General features: G+C 51.7%; 1 protein-coding gene across 5 annotated transcripts in view; it reads left to right on the top strand.

The window, feature by feature from the left end:
- Positions 1-4,928: 4,928 nt before the first annotated feature.
- Positions 4,929-18,572, top strand: part of chmp7 (charged multivesicular body protein 7) — a 17,377-nt gene continuing 3,733 nt past the window's right edge. For all 5 annotated transcript variants that reach the window (XM_043681561.2, XM_043681562.2, XM_043681563.2 and 2 more), the window contains exons 1-8: positions 4,929-5,248; positions 6,669-6,840; positions 9,960-10,145; positions 13,880-14,013; positions 15,035-15,083; positions 15,374-15,493; positions 15,986-16,084; positions 16,575-16,635. In XM_043681561.2, the coding sequence (XP_043537496.2) occupies positions 4,962-5,248; positions 6,669-6,840; positions 9,960-10,145; positions 13,880-14,013; positions 15,035-15,083; positions 15,374-15,493; positions 15,986-16,084; positions 16,575-16,635 (1,108 nt within the window). In that variant the 5' untranslated portion in view covers positions 4,929-4,961. The remainder of the gene's footprint in view (positions 5,249-6,668; positions 6,841-9,959; positions 10,146-13,879; positions 14,014-15,034; positions 15,084-15,373; positions 15,494-15,985; positions 16,085-16,574; positions 16,636-18,572) is intronic.

The raw sequence follows: 18,572 nt of genomic DNA, 5'->3' as shown, positions 1-18,572 counted from the left end.
TCCTCCGTTTTGGGGTTGCGACATGAAACCGTGCGGAACTGTGTTCGTGACCGTGGATTCAGATCAGATTGTCACTCATCATACAATACCAGAAGGAGCTGTAACCTGTCCTGAATCTTTGAATGGTAAGTCCAGTTTAGTCCCACTGTTAGAGACCAGAGCAGACCCCCCTGAAAGTATTTTCAGAAGGTAGCCTAGACCCTAACTTTTTCTTACATTCAAGGGAAACGTGAAGTGCTGTGTTCCAGATGCGATACGATAGGTCAAAACACAATTTATTTCAACACTGTATCTTAAAACATAAAACGGCATTTAAAATAACTTAACTGTTGGAAAACTTAACGTAATAAAACTATCAACTGTTCTGATATGGTAACATCACACAAACACACCCATTAATAAATTCAGACACAGATTCTCACACGCAGTTCTCCAATCCAGGAGGGAAAAAGAAATCAAAATTTAGAGACACTAGCAGCCAGGAGACATTCACTGAAGCAGCTAACTCTTTTGATACCCGAAAGACTTCTGATGTTACTGAAAAAAAAATCAAAACCCAGAAATCTGGATGTGAGAGAGCTAGCCACACCCATTCAAGGTACTCCTATTGTTTCAGCTTTTGAAACAAAACCAAGGTCTGACTTACGTCGTCTTCAGGAGCCTCTGCCTTACAAACTCTCTTCCAAAAAAAACAGGACAAAATAAACGTTTAAAACCAGGACAAAATAAACGTTTTGTCACACCCACAAGCCAGATTTTCTACCAACAAACTCTCAGTCCCACCTCCATTTCAAGGAGTAAACATCAAGTTATGAGATCCAAATACAAAGTGAGGTGGTCAAAGCCAAATCAAGTCAGCATCCTTTTATTACAGATTTGCTCTCAATAATGTGGCCATTGCTGGCTGGGCCCGGCATTTATTGCCCTGTTACCCCCAACTTGTCCCCTTGAGAAGGTGGGGGTGAGCTGCCATCTTGAATTGCTGCAGTCCATGTGGTGGAGGGGCCCCTCACTCAGTGCCCTGATGGAGGGAGTCCCAGGATTCTGACCCAGCGACATTGATGGACTCAGGGTGGCGAGGGGTGACCAGCACGGGTTGGTATTTTGCACATCCCTGCTGACTTGCCCTTTGAGGTGGTCAAGGTCATGGGTTTCAAAGGTGCTGAGGGAGTGCCACTCCATCAGAGATGCCATCTTTCAGATGAGTGTTTTAATCGAGACGCACCCTCGGCTGAGCATGCCATTTCAAAGAAAAACAAGACACTTCAACCCGATGATTTGGACAATAATCATCACTCAATCAGCACAGACACAGAGGCAGCAAAATTAGGTGGAAATCAAAGTCGCTGTAGATTGACCTCATAGTCAGCTCTTGGTGTAGGCAAAATGGCCGCCACATGCTCTGACATTACCTCAGGAGTTGGCAGAATGGGTTTGCCATTGGCTGGAGGACTCACGCGTGCACGTGAAAGGGAGATATGTCAATGCAGCTGCTCCAGCGTGCAACTGATATTCCAGCAACCAACAGGCAGTCTAACCTCAGTGGTGGGGGAACAATTGGAAGCAATTCTGAAAGACATGATTAATCTGCGCTTGGGGATTTGGCGGTTACAGTCTGACCAACTGGATCGAAGCCTTTTCTGCTTTGTGGTTTCTGTAGACGATTTAAACTTGAGGGTTGATCAGTAGGTTCACTGACGAGACAAAAACATCGAGAGGCTGGTGATTAGTGAGGTAGATAGCCTGAGATTACGGGAGGATGGTCACTTGGGCTGGTCAGGGAGAAATAGTTCAATTGAGTTGAGTTGATCTACTTGCGCAGGGCAAACAAGGCGAGAGAGAATACATGATGAGCGGTCGGACCCTGAGAATCACTGAGGATTCAGAGGAGACTTGATGGTATCAGGAAAAGTGGATTAAGTGACTTGGACTGCAACGGGATCTTGATCAGCTGGGCCAATGGGCTGAGGAGTGGCAGATGGAGTTTAGTTTAGATAAATGTGAGGTGCTGCATTTTGGGAAAGCAAATCTCAGCAGGACTTATACACTTAATGGTAAAGTCCTAGGGAGTGTTGCTGAACAAAGAGACCTTGGAGTGCAGGTTCATAGCTCCTTGAAAGTGGAGTCGCAGGTAGATAGGATAGTGAAGACTCAGAGTATTGAGTACAGGAGTTGGGAGGTCATGTTACGGCTGTATCGGACATTGGTTAGGCCACTGTTGGAATATTGCATGCAATTCTGGTCTCACTCCTACAGGAAGGATGTTGTGAAACTTGAAAGGATTCAGAAAGGATTTATAAGGATGTTGCCAGGATTGGAGGATTTGAGCTGTCGGGAGAGGTCGAATAGACTGGGGCTGTTTTCTCTGGAGCGTCTGAGGCTGAGAGGTAACCTTATAGAGTTTTATAAAATCATGTGGGGCATGGATAGGCTAAATTGACAAGGTCTTTTTCCCTGGGGTCGGGGAGTCCAGAACTAGAGGAGCATAGGTTTAAAAGAGACCTAAGGGGCAACGTTTTCACACAGAGGGTGGTACGTGTATGGAATGAGCTGCCAGAGGATGTGGTGGAGGCTGGTACAATTGCAACATTTAAGAGGCATCTGGATGGGTATATGAATAGGAAGGGTTTGGAGGGATATGGGCCGGGTGCTGGCAGGTGGGACTAGATTGGATTGGGATATTTGGTCGGCGTGGACGGGTTGGACCGAAGGGTCTGTTTCCATGCTGTGCAGCCCTGTAACTCTAAGTGGTTAAGAAGGCATAAGGAACATTTGACTTTATTAGCCCATGGCACAGAGTTTCAGAATAGGAGGCTTGGTCAGAACTGTAGAAAACGTTGGTTTGGTTTCATGTAGAGTATTGTGTGCAGTTCAGGAATCCACATTCTCGGAGGATGTGATTACACTGGGAGAGGGGGCAGAGGATGTAGCCTGGGCTGGAGAGTTTCAGTTGTGAAGAGAGCTTGGACAGGCTAGGGTTCTTTCCCTGAGAGCAGGGGAGATTGAGATGGCTCATGATTGAGATGGATAAAATAATGAGGGGCACAGACAGGGCAGTCAGGAAGAAAGATTTCTCTTCAGTGAAGGGACTGATGACCAGGGGAATATAGATTAAAGGGAATGGGCAAAAGGTTGAGAGCGCGTGTGAGGAGTTTTTAATCATACAGAGTGTGGTGGGAATCTGAAACACAGTGCCTGTTAAAGATGGTAGTTTTGATTTCTTGTCACATGCCTAAATACAGTCAAAAGTTTTGTTTTGAAAGCAGTGCAGGCAGATCATAACATACAAGGACATACAGTTCATCGGGTGCTTAGACAGAGCAACGCAGACAAGCTGACAGGAAGTGAGTAAAATCAAGGACTGCAGATGCTGGAAACCAGATTTATCTCTCCACCCTGCAGACTCTCTGCCTCTATTCCTGATGAAGGGCTTTTGCCCGAAACGTCGATTTTCCTGCTCCTCGGATGCTGCCTGAACTGCTGTGCTTTTCCAGCACCACTCTGATCTAGAATCTGACAGGAAGTGCACAAAGCAAGATCAACATTACATTTGAAATTAGAGAGGCCCATTCAGCAGTCTCATAACAGCAGAGGCGAAATGGTTCTTGGTCCTGTCGGGTGCATGCGGTCTGTATCTCCTGCCTGACGGAAGAGGTTGGAAGAGAGTGTAATCTCGTTTGGGAAGGATCTTTGATGATGTTGGCAGCTTCACCGTGGCAACGGGAAATGTCCATGTTTGGGAGGTTAGCATTCGTGACAGGCTGGGCTGTGTACACGTCTCTCTGTAGTCTCTTCCGGTCGTGGGCAGACCAGGCCGTGATGCACCCAGACAGAATGCTTTCTCCGGTGCATCTGTAAACGTGGGTGAGGTCCTTACGGACATGCCGAATTTCCCAAACCGCCTGAGAAAGAAGGGGGTGTTGCTGTGCCTTCTTGACCATTGCACGTACGTGGACAGTCCAGGACAGATGGTCAGTTATTGTCACTCCTCTGAACCCCGATGCTCATGACCCTCTCCACCTCCGCTCCATTGATGCACATCGGGGCCGTGATGCCAAAGTCCTCATAAAATGAAACCATTTGGATGCAGGCTGGCGACACCAAGGCAACCGGCCAAGCGCTGGGAAGTGGGATGAGATTCATGGGGTGTTTGTCAGGACTGATTGGATGGGCCGAAGGATCTTTCGCAGTGCTGCGGACCACAATGCCCCCCTCTGCTGGCCAAGTCCGCGAAATGCAGGCACAGCGGCCACGGCCCCACTCCCTCGGGACTGTCCGGCGGAGGGCGGGAACCGCGGTTCCGATTGGTCAGGATGCGGATGTGGATGGATCTGATTGGGCAGTAGGCACGGGGGGGGGAGGCAGATCAGAATGTCGGTAAGCGGGACGGTATATTTGATTGGTCAGTCGTGGGGAAGGCGGATGCGATTGGCCGCTGGGTGGGAACTTTGGTTTTTGATTGGTCGTAGCGTGGGAACGCTAGTTCCGATTGGTCAGGAGGCGGGGAACGTTGTTTAGATTGGCCGGAAGGTGGGAACGCTATTTCTGGTTGGTCGACGGGCGGGGACGGTGGTTCCAATTGGACAGTGGGCGGAAACGGTGGTTCTGAATGGTCAATGAGTGGGGCGGTGGGTCTGATTGGTCAGCGGGCGGAGACGCCTGGCGGGATGGGCGGGGTGGTTCTGATTGGTCGGTGGGACGACAAATCCGATCGGTCAGCGGGTTTGATTGGCGGTTGGGCGGGGACGACAGATATGATTGGCTAGTAGGCGGAGGGAGGGGACGGTTGTGATTGTTCGGTGGGCGAACTCCGACAGATGTGATTGGAAGGTCTACGGGATTGTGCTGTTGTGATTGGTCGGCGGCGAGGGGTTTGCTCGGTCAGTGGGTGGTTCGGTGGACGGAGGGCCGTCAGTCACCCTGAGTGAGAGGAGGTGGAGGGCGGGCCGAGCGGCAGGGAGATGGCGGCGGAGGGTGCGGAGCCGCGGCTGGAGCCGGAGTCGCAGCGGCTGTGCCCGGACTGGGCGGACGACCAGCGGATGGCGTTCCTGTTCTCGGCGTTCAAGCGGAGCCGGGATGTGAACAGCTCGGACTGGGACACCAAGCTGTCGTTCTGGGGCCCCGCGCTGCTGCGGGAGGCCGCCCGCCGCCAGCGGCTCACCCTGACCGCCCGGGAGGGGGCCTCCTGGTTCCGCAGGAAGGGAGCTGTCCCCCTGGGGCTGGACACGGTGCTGCACGACCTGGCCCGGTGAGAGAGCGGGAGAGAGAGGGAGGGAGGGTGTGTGAGCCTCCCCACCCCACCCCACCCCCCCCACCCCACCCCCCTGGTTCAATAGCCCCCCCCCCCGGGTTGTGTGAGGCCCCCTGTGGTTCAATAGCCCCCCCCCCCCGGGTTGTGTGAGGCCCCCTGTGGTTCAATAGCCCCCCCCCCGGGTTGTGTGAGGCCCCCTGTGGTTCAATAGCCCCCCCCCCCCCCCCCTGTTGTGTGAGGCCCCCTGTGGTTCAATACCCCCCCCCCCGGGTTGTGTGAGGCCCCCTGTGGTTCAATAGCCCCCCCCCCCCGGGTTGTGTGAGGCCCCCTGTGGTTCAATAGCCCCCCCCCCGGGTTGTGTGAGGCCCCCTGTGGTTCAATACCCCCCCCCGGGTTGTGTGAGGCCCCCTGTGGTTCAATAGCCCCCCCCCGGGTTGTGTGAGGCCCCCTGTGGTTCAATAGCCCCCCCCCCCCCCCCGGGTTGTGTGAGGCCCCCTGTGGTTCAATAGCCCCCCCCCGGGTTGTGTGAGGCCCCCTGTGGTTCAATAGCCCCCCCCGGATTGTGTGAGGCCCCCTGTGGTTCAATAGCCCCCCCCGGATTGTGTGAGGCCCCCTGTGGTTCAATAGCCCCCCCCGGATTGTGTGAGGCCCCCTGTGGTTCAATAGCCGCCCCCCCCCCCCCCCCCGGGCTGTGTGAGGCCCCCTGTGGTTCAATAGCTGCCCCCCCCCCCCCCCGGGCTGTGTGAGGCCCCCTGTGGTTCAATAGCCCCCCCCCCCCCCCCCCGGGTTGTGTGAGGCCCCCTGTGGTTCAATAGCCCCCCCCCCCCCGGGCTGTGTGAGGCCCCCTGTGGTTCAATAGCCCCCCCCCCCCCCCGGGTTGTGTGAGGCCCCCTGTGGTTCAATAGCCCCCCCCCCCCCCGGGCTGTGTGAGGCCCCCTGTGGTTCAATAGCCCCCCCCCCCCCGGGTTGTGTGAGGCCCCCTGTGGTTCAATAGCCCCCCCCCGGGCTGTGTGAGGCCCCCTGTGGTTCAATAGCCCCCCCCCGGGCTGTGTGAGGCCCCCTGTGGTTCACTTCGAGGGGGGGGCTATTGAACCACAGGGGGCCCCTTGGGGGGTGTGTGCGTCAGTCCACCTTCACCATGACTCTGTTCCCCCATCCCCACTTCTCACCCTCACCCATCTGCCCCCCAGCCCTTTCCCTCCACCCCGAAACCCCCCTCTCTCTCCATCCTTCACCACCTTGACCCCTTAGTGCCCACCCTTTCCCCTCACCAAGCCCCTCTGTCCCCGCTCAACAAGCAACAGTTGCCAGTCTGTGCTGTTTGAGAATTATTTTGGTCGAAGCCGTCGGGGGGGGGGGGTGTGTGTGTGTGTGTGTTTAACCCTGTGTTGTCCCCCTCTCTATCCCCACTGCCAAGGCGAGGGCTGATTCAGAAGGAATCGTGCTTTGCAGCGAGTGTTGATGCTGGCTGGTTGGCCTGGGGTGTGGGCTTGTTTCTGATTAAGCCGCTGAAGTGGACTCTGACCTCTCTGCTGGGAAACAGCAGTGTTTCCCCCGATGAAGCCTACGTTATTGTCGAACGCGTTCAGGTGAGAGCCCATCCTTGATTTGACATGCCCTTTGTTCCCTTTTACCTGCCTCACAGCGCCAGGGACGCGGGTTCAATTCCCGCCTCAGGCGACTGACTGTGTGGAGTTTGCACATTCTCCCCGTGTCTGCGTGGGTTTCCTCCGGGTGCTCCGGTTTCCTCCCACAGTCCAAAGATGTGCAGGTCAGGGTGAATTGGCCATGCTAAATTGCCCGTAATGTGAGGTGAAGGGGTAAATGTAGGGGAATGGGTCTGGATGGGTTACTCTTCGAAGGGTCGGTGTGGACTTGTTGGGCCGAAGGGCCTGTTTCCACACTGTAAGTAATCTAATCTATTAATACCTCTTGGAACTGCACCAATTCTTAAACCTGGCACCATAGGTTTAAAAAAAAAGTACTTGGATGAGCACTTGAAATGACTACAGCATTCATGGGCCAAGAGCTGGGGGAGCAGAGTAGATTTTGTCAGTGTGGTATCGATGGGCAGAAGGGTCTCTTCTGTGCTGGTGCAGTGGATAATCGGGCCACGTTTTCCACCAGCATTATGCTGTCCACCCACCATCACGTCACGGACTTTGTCGGTTCTCACGGTGGACCAACTTAACAATTTGAGTCAAGTTGGCCAACTGCCCCCCCACCCCACCACCCAGGAGTATTGGCACAAGACCACGTGATATCCCAATCGGGCAGAGAGCGAAAGAGCTTTGCCAGTTCAAGTCGGGGAGTTGAACAGTCGGCTGGGATCAGTGCTGGGTCCTGTTTGGTTTATCATTTCAGTTGAGAATATAGAATTTGATATGTTGTTGTCGCATGTGCCCACGTACGGTGACAAGTTTTGTTTTGCGTGCAGTACAGGAAGATCATAACACACAAGGGCGTACAGATCAGAGGGTGGCTTGAGAAAAGCAAGGCGTACACAGGTACGGCTGCACAGAAAACGTAGACAAAAGCAAGATCATTATTAGATTTGAAATGCCCGTTCAGTCTAGTAACGCAGGCATGCTTATTAAGTTTGCACTTTGCAAGGTTGGTGGTATGTTGGACAGTGAAGAAGGTTACTTAAGATGACAAACAAGGGCAGGACTTGTGCAATTGAAAGTAGGTCCTTGGGTAGTGCTGTAGAACAGAGGGACCTTGGGGTTCAGGTACATAATTCCGTGAAGTTTGCGTCACCTATAGCCAGGGAGGTTAATGAGGCATTTCGCATGCTTGCCTGCACTGCTCAGTCTTTTGAGTACAGGAGTTGGGAGGTCATGTTGCGGCTGTACAGGACATTGGTTAGGCCACTGTTGGAATACTGCGTGCAGTTCTGGTCTCCTTCCTATCGGAAAGGTGTTGTGAAACTTGAAAGGGTTCAGAAAAGACTCTCAAGGATGTTGCCAGGGTTGGAGGATTTGAGCTACAGGGAGAGGCTGAACAGGCTGGGGCTGTTTTCTCTGGAGCGTCGGAGGCTGAAGGGTGACCTTATAGAGGTTTACAAAATTATGAGGGGCATGGATAGGATAAATAGACAAAGTCTTTTCCCTGGGGTGGGGGAGTCCAGAACTAGAGGGCATAGGTTTAGGGTGAGAGGGGAAAGAGATAAAAGGGGCAACTTTTTCACGCAGAGGGTGGTACGTGTATGGAATGAGCTGCCAGAGGAAGTGGTGGAGGCTGGTACAATTGCAACATTTAAGAGGCATCTGGATGGGTATATGAATAGGAAGGGTTTGGAGGGATATGGGCCGGGTGCTGGCAGGTGGGACTAGATTGGGTTGGGAATATCTGGTCGGCATGGACGGGTTGGACCGAAGGGTCTGTTTCCGTGATGTACGTCTCTATGACTCTGATGCAATGTACATTGGTTGGATGTTGGTGAGATCACCTCTGGAGTACTCTGTCTGGTTGTGGTCGCCCTGTTATAGGAAGGATATTCTTAAACTGGAGGGGGTCCAGAAGAGATTGACCAGGATGTGGCCGGAAATGGAGGGTTTGAGTTATAAAGAAATGCTGGCCAGGCTGGGACGTGTCCTCCCTCAACCTGAGGAGGTTGAGGGGTGACCTTATGGAGGTTGACAAAATCATGAGGGGTATGGATGGGGTGAATGGCAGGTGTTTTTGACCTCGGGTGTGGGATTTCAAGACTAAGGGGTATTTCTTCAGGCTGAGAGGAGAAAGATTTTAGAAAGATATGAGGGGCAGTTTTGTTTTGTATTTACATGGAGGGTGGACTGTGTGTGGGATGAACTTAGAGGTGGACGTGGTTAGATTAGGTTAGATTACTTACAGTGTGGAAACAGGCCCTTCGCCCCAACCAGTCCACACCGACCCTCCGAAGAGTAACCCACCCAGAACCATTTCCCTCTGACTCATGTAACTAACACTATGGGACAATTCAGCATGGCCAATTCACCCAATGTGGACATCTTTTAGACTGTGGGAGGAAACCCACGCAGACATGGGGAGAATGTGCAAACTCCACACAGACAGTCGCCTGAGATGGGTACAGTTACAACATTTAAAAGGCATTTGGATCAGTCCATGAACAGGGAAGGTTTGGAAGGATATGGACCGGGAGTGGGCAGGTGGGTCGAGCTTAGTTTGGGATTGTGTTCAGCACGGGCCTGGTTGGACTGAAGGGTCTGCTTCTGTCCTGTATGGCTCAATGATGGGACTAGACGAAAGTAGGTACTGCAGATGCTGGAGATTAGAGTCAAGGTGAGAGTGGTGCTGGAAAAGCACAGCAGGGTCAGGCAGCATCCGAGGAGCAGGGGAATCGACGTTTCGGGTGAAAGCCCTTCATTGGGAATCTTTTGCCCGACACGTCGATTGCCCTGCTCCTCGGATGCTGCCTGACCCTGCTGTGCTTTTCCAGCACCACACTCTAATGTTGACACTGTGACCAGACTGCTGGGTGCAGACATTGGAGTGCGTTTCCACACACATTCGGCGCCGCTCTCTCTGAAATAGCAGTGAGGAGGGGACAGGCTGCTCGGGGAAGATGGAGGCAGTGAATTCAGCGATGTGCCCTCTCTCGCGTGATTTTTATCTTGTTTACCTGCACGGTTTCTGATCTGTGCCCTGTAACCACAGTGAACAGGCACTGACTTTCAGACTTTGCCCCCTCCCCCCACTTCCGCAGGAGAAGGCAGCTGAGGTTTATCGGCTCTGTCAGAGTCACCTGCAGACTGCGCACCCGGTGGTTTCCTTTTCACAGTTACAGGAGATGTGTCAGACCGTGTGCAGGGACGAGAAGACTTTCTACCTGTGTCTGTTGCAGCTGCAGAGGGAGAAGAGGGTCACGGTGACTGAGATTGACGGTGATAAGGTGAGTGTGTGTGTCTCGCTGTCGGGGGGGGGGGGGGGGGGTGGGGAGCAGGCTGTTGTGCACACACTGGCATCAGCTGCTGCTGCTACATGGTCACACACAAGATAGGAGCAGGCCATTCAGTCCCCGGGTCCTGCTTAATCTGATCATTCAGCTCAGTACCTGCGCTCTTCTACGCCCCTCACCACGCCCCCCCCCCCAACCACACCCCAGAACCACGTGTCTGGTTCCCTTCAGCCACCCGATTGACAATAAACCACAGAACTGCGGGTGCTGTATCTCTGAAACCCGAACAGACTCTTTGCTGAAGGAACTCTGCGTTTGTGAGGAGAGGGCAGAGTTGACCTGTCCAGTCCATCGACCCCACAGCTGCTGCCAGACCTGCTCAGTTTCCCCAGCGGCTTCTTGTTGCGGCCACAGAGCGACATCGACTTCCCTCCTCGGATGTTTTGGCCTCCGCCATTTCTTGTGCGGCAGGGGATTCCACAGACTCCCCACTCTCTGGGTGAAGACATTTCTCCCCTCCTCAGTCTGGAAAAAGGTTTATTCCTTATCGTTAAACTGTGACCCCTGGCTCTGGACTGCCCCACCATCAGGAACGTTGTTCCGACAGCTCGCCTGTCTTGTCCTTTGCGGATTTTCTGGTTTTCGATGAGATTTCCCTCGCCCCAGTCTTGAAACCTCCAGTGAATTGCATCCTAACCCACTCGATCTCTCCTCACATGTTGGTCTTCCCCCTGCCAGGAATTAATCTGGTCAACTTGTGTTGCACCCACTGTGTTAGCAAGGACATCCTTTTTCAGATAAGGAGACCCCCAAGCCGCACGCGCGCACACAATAGCCCAGGGTCTGGTCTCGCCCTGTGCATCCCTGCTCCTGTCCTTCAATCCCCTCACCACGGAGAGCCCACCACTCCTGCAAGGCTGACTCTCAGCCAGTGGGGGCGGAGGGCCGCCCAGGTCTCATTGCACCTCCTTTTTCCCCACTTCATCACCATTCAGGTCATTATCTGCCTTTGTTCCTGCTACCAAAGAAGACAACCTCTCATTGATCCACGTTAAACTGCATCTGCCATGCATTTGCCCACTCTATTGAGCCTGTCCAAACCACACAGCGCCGTTTCTGAATCCTCGTCACAGTTCACCCCCCACCCCAACCAGCTTTGCATCAGGGTGGCACGGTGGCTCAGTGGTTAGCACTGCTGCCTCACAGCACTAGAGACCTCGGTTCAATTCCCGCCTCGGGCGACTGTCTGCGTGTGGAGTTTGCACGTTCTCCCCATGTCTGCGCTCCGATTTCCTCCCACAATCCAAAGATGTGCAGGTCAGGGTGAATTGGCCAGGCTCACCTGCCCATAGTGTTTAGGGATGTGTGGGTTAGGTGCACCAGTCAGAGGGGAAGTGATATAGGGTAGGGGAATGGGTCTTGGTGGGTTCCTCTTCAAAGGGTCGGTTGGGCCGAAGGGCCGGTTTCCACACTGTAGGGATTGTGTTATATTTTTATCTGCCAATTTTGAGAGCTGACCTTTTGTTCCCTGGTCTAAATAATTAATATATATTGTGATCAACTGGGTTCCTAGTCCTGATCGCTGTGGGAACCCCACTTGTTACTGCCTTTCGTGCAGAGAAAGACCTGTTTGTTCCTGATCCGCTAACCAATTTTCAATCTGTCAAATACACTATCCCCAACATCCTCTTTCTGTACACTGGTCGACAGCTCTCTGTGTTGCTCTGTGAGCCGCCTTAGTGTGTGTGTGTGTGTGTGTGTGTGTGTGTGTGTGTGTGTGCCCCCTCTGCTAACACCCAGAAACGCTCATCTTGCCTCCTAATCTGTTAAAATATGAGTGACCAGAGAACTCCCAAATTCCACGATTTAAAGAAAAGAAAGAAAATATTTGTTAACTCTTAAAAGTGAACATTAAACAACTATTTACAATTCTAAGCCCCCCCCTTTCTCTTAACTGCTTCAGACCTGCCTCCAACTCTGTAACAATATGCTGTTCCAGTAAAACACTTATTAAAATTACATCTGACTTAATTTCAAAACAGCACAATCGCTGTCGTCTTCCGTGTCTTTCCTCTTCCGGTTGAGGATCTCCCTGGGTCGTCATCTTTCTTTTTACTGTGGATATGTTTCACGTGAAAAGGTACCTTTGATAGAGAGTGTTTCCTAATTTCTTGGATCGGTGTTGATAGCAGTTGCTCTGGCTCTAATTTTCAAAATGCCTGCCTTGTTTATGTCCCCAACATCAGATCGTCTCATTGGTTCGATGTTGGCAAAACAAATATATTCAAACTCGATTGGGTTTTAGCATCCCGGGGCATAATTTAAACTGGTTGGTTAAATTCAAGTTGTCAAAACAGCAAGCAAAACTCAGGTAAACATTTCGCAGCCAAATGTTACATATTTTCAATTTTCCAGTACACTTGTAAGCTCTCAGTTCAGAAAAGCATTCACTCTCTGTTACAGGTACACCTTCAACTTGATATGTATGTTTGAGTGTGTACCTCTAAACCGTACCAGCTTGCCTGCATTCCTGCTGTAGATAGTTCTGGATTTAGGTTTGCTCGCTGAGCTGAAGGTTCATTTTCAGATGTTTCATCACCATACTAGCTAACATCTTCAGTGAGTCTCTGGATGAAGTAGTGCTGGTGTAGCCCACTTTCTCTTTTTATATGTTTGCGTTTCCTTGGGTTGGTGATATCATTTCCTCTCACTAGTATCCTTACATACGGATGAGGAAGGTCACCACTTCGACTGGGACAACACATCCGCGCTAGGACAGGCCAAACAGAGACACACACGACAATTCCTAGAAGCATGGCATTCCAACCGGAACTCTATCAACAAACACAGTGACTTGGATCCCATTTCCCACCCCCTGAGAAAAAACAGGAAATGGTGTCACCACATGAAATGACATCACCCACCCAAGGAAACCCAAACATAAATAGAAAGCAGGCTACACCGCCAGTACTTCATCTGGAGGATGTTACCGAGCATGGTGATGAAACGTCTGAAAGTGAACTTACCAGCTCAGCGACAAACCTATATCCAGAACCTCAACCTGAGCTACAAATCTTCTCAGAACTCGCTAACTTAAGATAGTATATGTGTTAACTACCACTAATTAGCTGTTCCAAGATAGTAACATCCCATAAATACACCCTTGGCAAAGGCAAATTCACTAAAATTGATTGTCTGGCGTGCGGTTCTCCTGTCCAAGAGGAAGGAATGTGAAGAAAAAAACTCCGAGAGAGAACTCAATCTTCCTGTAATAGGGAGAGATGGATAGCAGCTTCCAAACCCTAGCAACTACCGAAAGTTAAACTGGAATCCTGGATCTGTGGGAGGTTGACCCCACCCATCCAGGCTGCTTCTATCGTTTGAACATTTTTAAAAAAATAAACCTACGAGCTCCCCAAGCTGTTTAGGTAATTAGCTCGGAGCAGACTGCTTGTCTCCTCTGGCTGAATCTCTCTTCATTTAAAAAAAAACACCATGACAAAATACGCCACTTCAAATACTTGTATCGTCATTGGGATAGTAGTGTTCATGAATATATTCCCCGGACAGAGACAGCACAGAGTTAGATAGAGTCAAGCTCCCTCTACACTGTTTCCCATCAAACACTCCCAGGTCAGGGACAGCACGGGGTGAGATACAGAGTAAAGCTCCCTCTACACTGTCCCCCCATCAAACACTGACTGCTCGCTCTGAACCTGTCGTTACAGGTCGTCAAGTTCAGCCCCTCCCCGGCAAACAGTGCTGCCGCAGTGACTGAGATCGATGTCGGCGTGTACCAGCTCGTCAAGTGTGAGAAAATGTTATCCCAGAAAGTGGACACCCTGTCGCAGGAGGTCGAAAGGTAAGTGAGAGCTCACTGGAGCAGTCGGAAATTTGACTTCATCCACCGTGAGCATCTGACATGAAACAAAAGCTGAATTTGCGTGGCTCAATCTGTGTTTAACCTACCCACGTCCGTTTACTGTCTCGCTTGGAGCTCTGGGGTAGCTGTTTCTCACTGTGCACAGAAGTGGATGTTCACACTTGATTTGGTATTTGCATCGAGCAGGGTGGATAAGGGGGAACTCGTGGATGTGTTAAACCTAGACCTAACCAAATGCCAGACGAAGTTGGAGACTGAAGGGAGTTAGGTTTGTCTTTATGTCGAACCCCTACAGCATGGAAGCAGGCCATTCGGCCCATCGGGTCCACAGCGACCCTCTGAAGAGCATCCCACCCAATTCCTGTGACCCTGCATTTTCTACCTAACCTGTCTGTCTCTCTACACTGTGGGCAATTTAGCGTGGCCAGTCCACCGAACCTGCACATCCTTGGACTGTGGGAGGAAACCGGAGCACCCGGAGGAAACCCAGGCAGACACCGGGGAGAATGTGCAGTCTCCGCAGAGTTGGCTGAGGGTGGAATTGAACCTGGGTCCCTGGTGCTGTGAGGCAGAGATGCTTACCACTGAGCCACCACGTTGGTTGCAAAAGGTTCTGAGTTGGCAGTTCTCAAAGCCTTGGAGCCACGGTCACAGACAACACGAGCAGTTTGAGACTGAGGTGGGATCCCTTTTGCTGAGAACATCTGGAATTCCATCGTCCTGGAAGAGCTGGGGGCGGAGTCTCCGGCCTTGGCGACTGGGGGGGGGTGGGGCGGAGTCTCCGGCCTTGGCGACTGGGGGCGGAGTCTCCGGCCTTGGCGACTGGGGGTGGGGAACCCAATACGTGGACTAACTTGCTGACTGGGTTCCAATTCGGTGGGTTCTGGGATGGAGAACCTCTGCAGGCATTGGAGGTGGGGGGGGGGGGGTGGGGAGGTGAGTGAGATGCGTCAAGGGGCGGGGAAGGGACATTCACTCAAACAACTCTCTCCGTTCCTAGATCCAACGAGGATGCAAGAAGCCACCTCAAAGCCGACAAAAAGCACTTGGTGAGTGACGAATATTCCATTTGGGTTTCGCTCGGTGTCTCCCTCCTGTGGATTGAAGCTGCTGACCTTGTTGCTGTGCTGTTGGCATCCCAGGGTCCCCTGGAAAAGATTGGTTCACCAGTCGCCCATTGCACAGAGCGTTTTTGCTGCGTGCCGGCCTGGGATCTTGCTGTGCGTTAATGCAGTCCCCTCGCACCTCAGGCTGGGTCCTTCCGGTGTTCAGGGGAGCTGGTCCCTGTCGGAGGGTACGGAGATAACTGTTCCCCCCCCCCCCCCTGTTTCTGATACAGGCCCTCAAGTGTCTTCGAGTGAAAAGGAGAACAGAGAAACGGCTGGAGAATATCGAAGCCAAACTCAATACCATTCAGGTCATCCTCGATCGGATTTACTCCTCCCAAACAGACAAAACGGTATGGGAGAGCTTCTGTCCTCCTTAACTCTGGCCGTCCATCTCTCATTGTCTCTCAGTCTTGCTCTCTCTCTCTCCCTTTCCCCCCCTCCCTTCTCCCTCCCCGGTTTGAGCTTGCTGTGATGGATTGTGCGACGTGAATCATCCCGCTCTGTGAAGAGGCAGTCACGTGGTGCTGCCTGTCCTTCAGTAAGGAGAACGCGAGGACCGCAGATGTTGGAGATCAGAGTCCGAGAGTGCGCTGCTGGGAAAAGCGCGGCAGGTCAGGCAGCATCTGAGGGGCAGGGGAATCGACGTTTCGGGCCGGAGCCCTTCATCAGGAATGACGACGGGCCCGAAACGCTGATTCTCCTGCTCCTCGGATGCTGCCCGATCTGCTGTCTGTGCTTCAGTCAGTCCGGCCGGGGCTATGCACCCTCTTTCCTCCCCCCCCCCCCCCCCCCCCCCCCCCAGCCAGATTGCATTTACGTAGCTCCAGTCTTTTTGCTGGCAGGTTGTGGAGGCCTATCAGGCTGGGCTTGGAGCTTTGAGAGAGTCCATGAAGGATGTGAGTGTGATGAAGGTGGAGAAGCTGATGGATCAGATTGAACAGGTCAGGCTCCCAGACCCCAGGGGCTGGATTGATTGGTGGGGGGGGGTGCGGGGGGAGGGGGGTGCGAGCGAGCAGCAGGGAGTCACAAAATGGGACAATGATGGCGAAGGAAGGCCGCAGTCCCAGTGCTGCTCACGGTGGACTCTGATCCTCTGTTGCTGCAGGGATCTGGAGAAAGGCAGATTCACGGTTGGTCAACATTGGGGAAGGGACGCCCAGCGGTGAGAGGAGCTCCGAGTGGATCAGCAGCTGGAAGGTGGCAATCCCAGGGTGCTGTCAGTGTCTCAGCCACTGAGTCCTCAAAGGCTGGGAAACCAGGCTCAGCCCTGGGGGGGGGGGGGCGCAATGGGGCCCATTGTCTGATTGGTCGGCCATGCAGAGTCCCGCCCCGTGTCATTGGTCGGGTCGCGAGGGATCAGACTGGATCTCTTAGTGGTCTGAGTTGATGGCATTTAACCTTTCTCTCTCTCTCTCTCTCCCTCTTCCTCAGTTCTGCAATATGCAGGATGACATCACCCAGACCCTTGCTGGTGAAAACCTGGATGTTGCAGGTGAGTTGTGGGGCTGTCTGCCGTGTTATTATGGAAGCTTTGTGTCTGTCTTGGCGACTGATTTTTTTTTTCACTCCGTGCTTTTCCACCTAATCCTTTGGGAATTGAGCGACTCCGACAAGACTGCACACCGATTGTGTGAGATCGTGATGTCTCTGATACGCCGTTCTCCCCATCTGCCCTGAACAGGAGACTGTAACTCCCCACACCCTGATGTTACTGAGCACCCTGGTTTGCCTTGTCCCAGGGGGAGTTGGCACTTGCGTAGCTGGTCTTTAATCCCACGTTCGTCCAACGTTGAGGACACATTCCCACCTTAGGATTGGGAATGTTCCTGCTTTGTTTGTTTGTTTTTTTTTTCTAACACGTTTCACCAAAGATGTCCGACAACAAAAGCAGCCATTGGCTGTCTGAGTTCAATAGATCCACCATTGTGGTCTCCTCCATAGCAGAGACAAGACCCCATCGTTAACGGAACGATGTGCGCAAAATCATAATGGGATCAGGCAGAGTTGGTGTGAAAGGGGGAGTGGGCTCATGTTTCATTTGTTCCTTGGTAGTGCAGTCAGACAAATTGTTAGGGGCTTTGGTCTTGAACCGTCCAGGATTCGGAGCTCAGGAGAGTAAGTATTAACTCCAGCCTGTATTTACAATCTGTCTCACTGCCTTGGATGAAGGGACGAGATGGGTAAGAGTGAGAGTTGCCAATGACTCCCAAAACACACACAGGAAAATGAGCCGTGAAGAGGAGGCAGAGGGTCTGTCGAAGTGAGTGGCAGGATAATGTGGGGAAGTGTTGCTCGGCAATTCCTGAGGAGGAATTGAAAAGCGATTTGGTATTGAATGGTGAGAGGCTGCACAACAGTGCACGACAGAGGGATACAGATGCCCTGCTACAGGAAACGCAAGTTTGTCTGCAGCTGCAGCAAGTGATTGCAAAGAGAAATGGGAATGGAGCACAGAGGTCACAAGGTTTTACTGCAGCTGGACGGGACATTGTCAGATCAGAGTCATCGAGCATGGAAAACAGACCCTTCAGCCCAACCAAACTAGAATCCCAAACTAAACTAGTCCCACCTTCCTGCTCCTGGCCCATATCCCTCCACACCTTTCCTGTTCATAGACTTATCTAAATGTCTTTTATATGTTGTAACTATTATCACGACATGGCGGTGAAATTTTCTTTGAATTAAACCAAACACCCAGTAAACTTCACCTCGCTTCGTTATCTGTTAAAATGAGTGCCCGAGAACTCCCAAATGCCACTATTTCAAGAAAATAATACTTAATTATTCTTTAACTCTATAAGTGAACATCAAACAAAAACTACTCACAACTCTAAGCATCCACTTTCTCTTAACTGCTTACTATCTGCCTCCAACTCTCGAACAATGTGCTGTTCCAGTAAAACACTTATTAAAATTATATCAGCTTCATTTCAAAACCACATGGCCGCTGTCATCTTTGGTGTCTGTCTTCTTTCAGCTGAAGATCATCTTAGGTCGTCATCTTTCGTTTTACTGTGGATATGTTTCAAATGAACAAGTACCTTTGATAGTGCTACCTAATTTCTTGGCTCTGTGTTGATGGCAGTTGCTCCGTCTGATTCTCAAAATGCCTGCATTTTTCTATTCCCAAATCGGATCATTTCATTCGTTCGATGTTAGCAAAACAATAAATTCAAACTCGACTGGGTTTTAGTATGCTGGGCATAATTTAAACTGGTTAAATTTGAATTGTCGTCAAAACAGCAACCAACTCAGGTATCCATTTCACAGCCAAATGTCCCATATTTTCAATTTTCCAGTATTCTCTGGGGCTGCCATTAGTCATATCACACAGGTGCTTGTAAGGTCTCAGTTCAAAACAGCATTCACTCTCTCTTAAAGGTGTAGTACATGCCTTTAACTTCATAACACTGCACCCACATCCACCAC

Source organism: Chiloscyllium plagiosum, unplaced genomic scaffold (genome assembly GCF_037043375.1).
Source record: "Chiloscyllium plagiosum isolate Xiang-an unplaced genomic scaffold, Cpla_swu_hap1 HiC_scaffold_48, whole genome shotgun sequence".
Lineage (NCBI taxonomy): Eukaryota > Metazoa > Chordata > Chondrichthyes > Orectolobiformes > Hemiscylliidae > Chiloscyllium > Chiloscyllium plagiosum.
The sequence above is the reverse complement of the archived record's forward strand: the minus strand, read 5'-3'. Positions and strand labels throughout refer to the sequence as shown.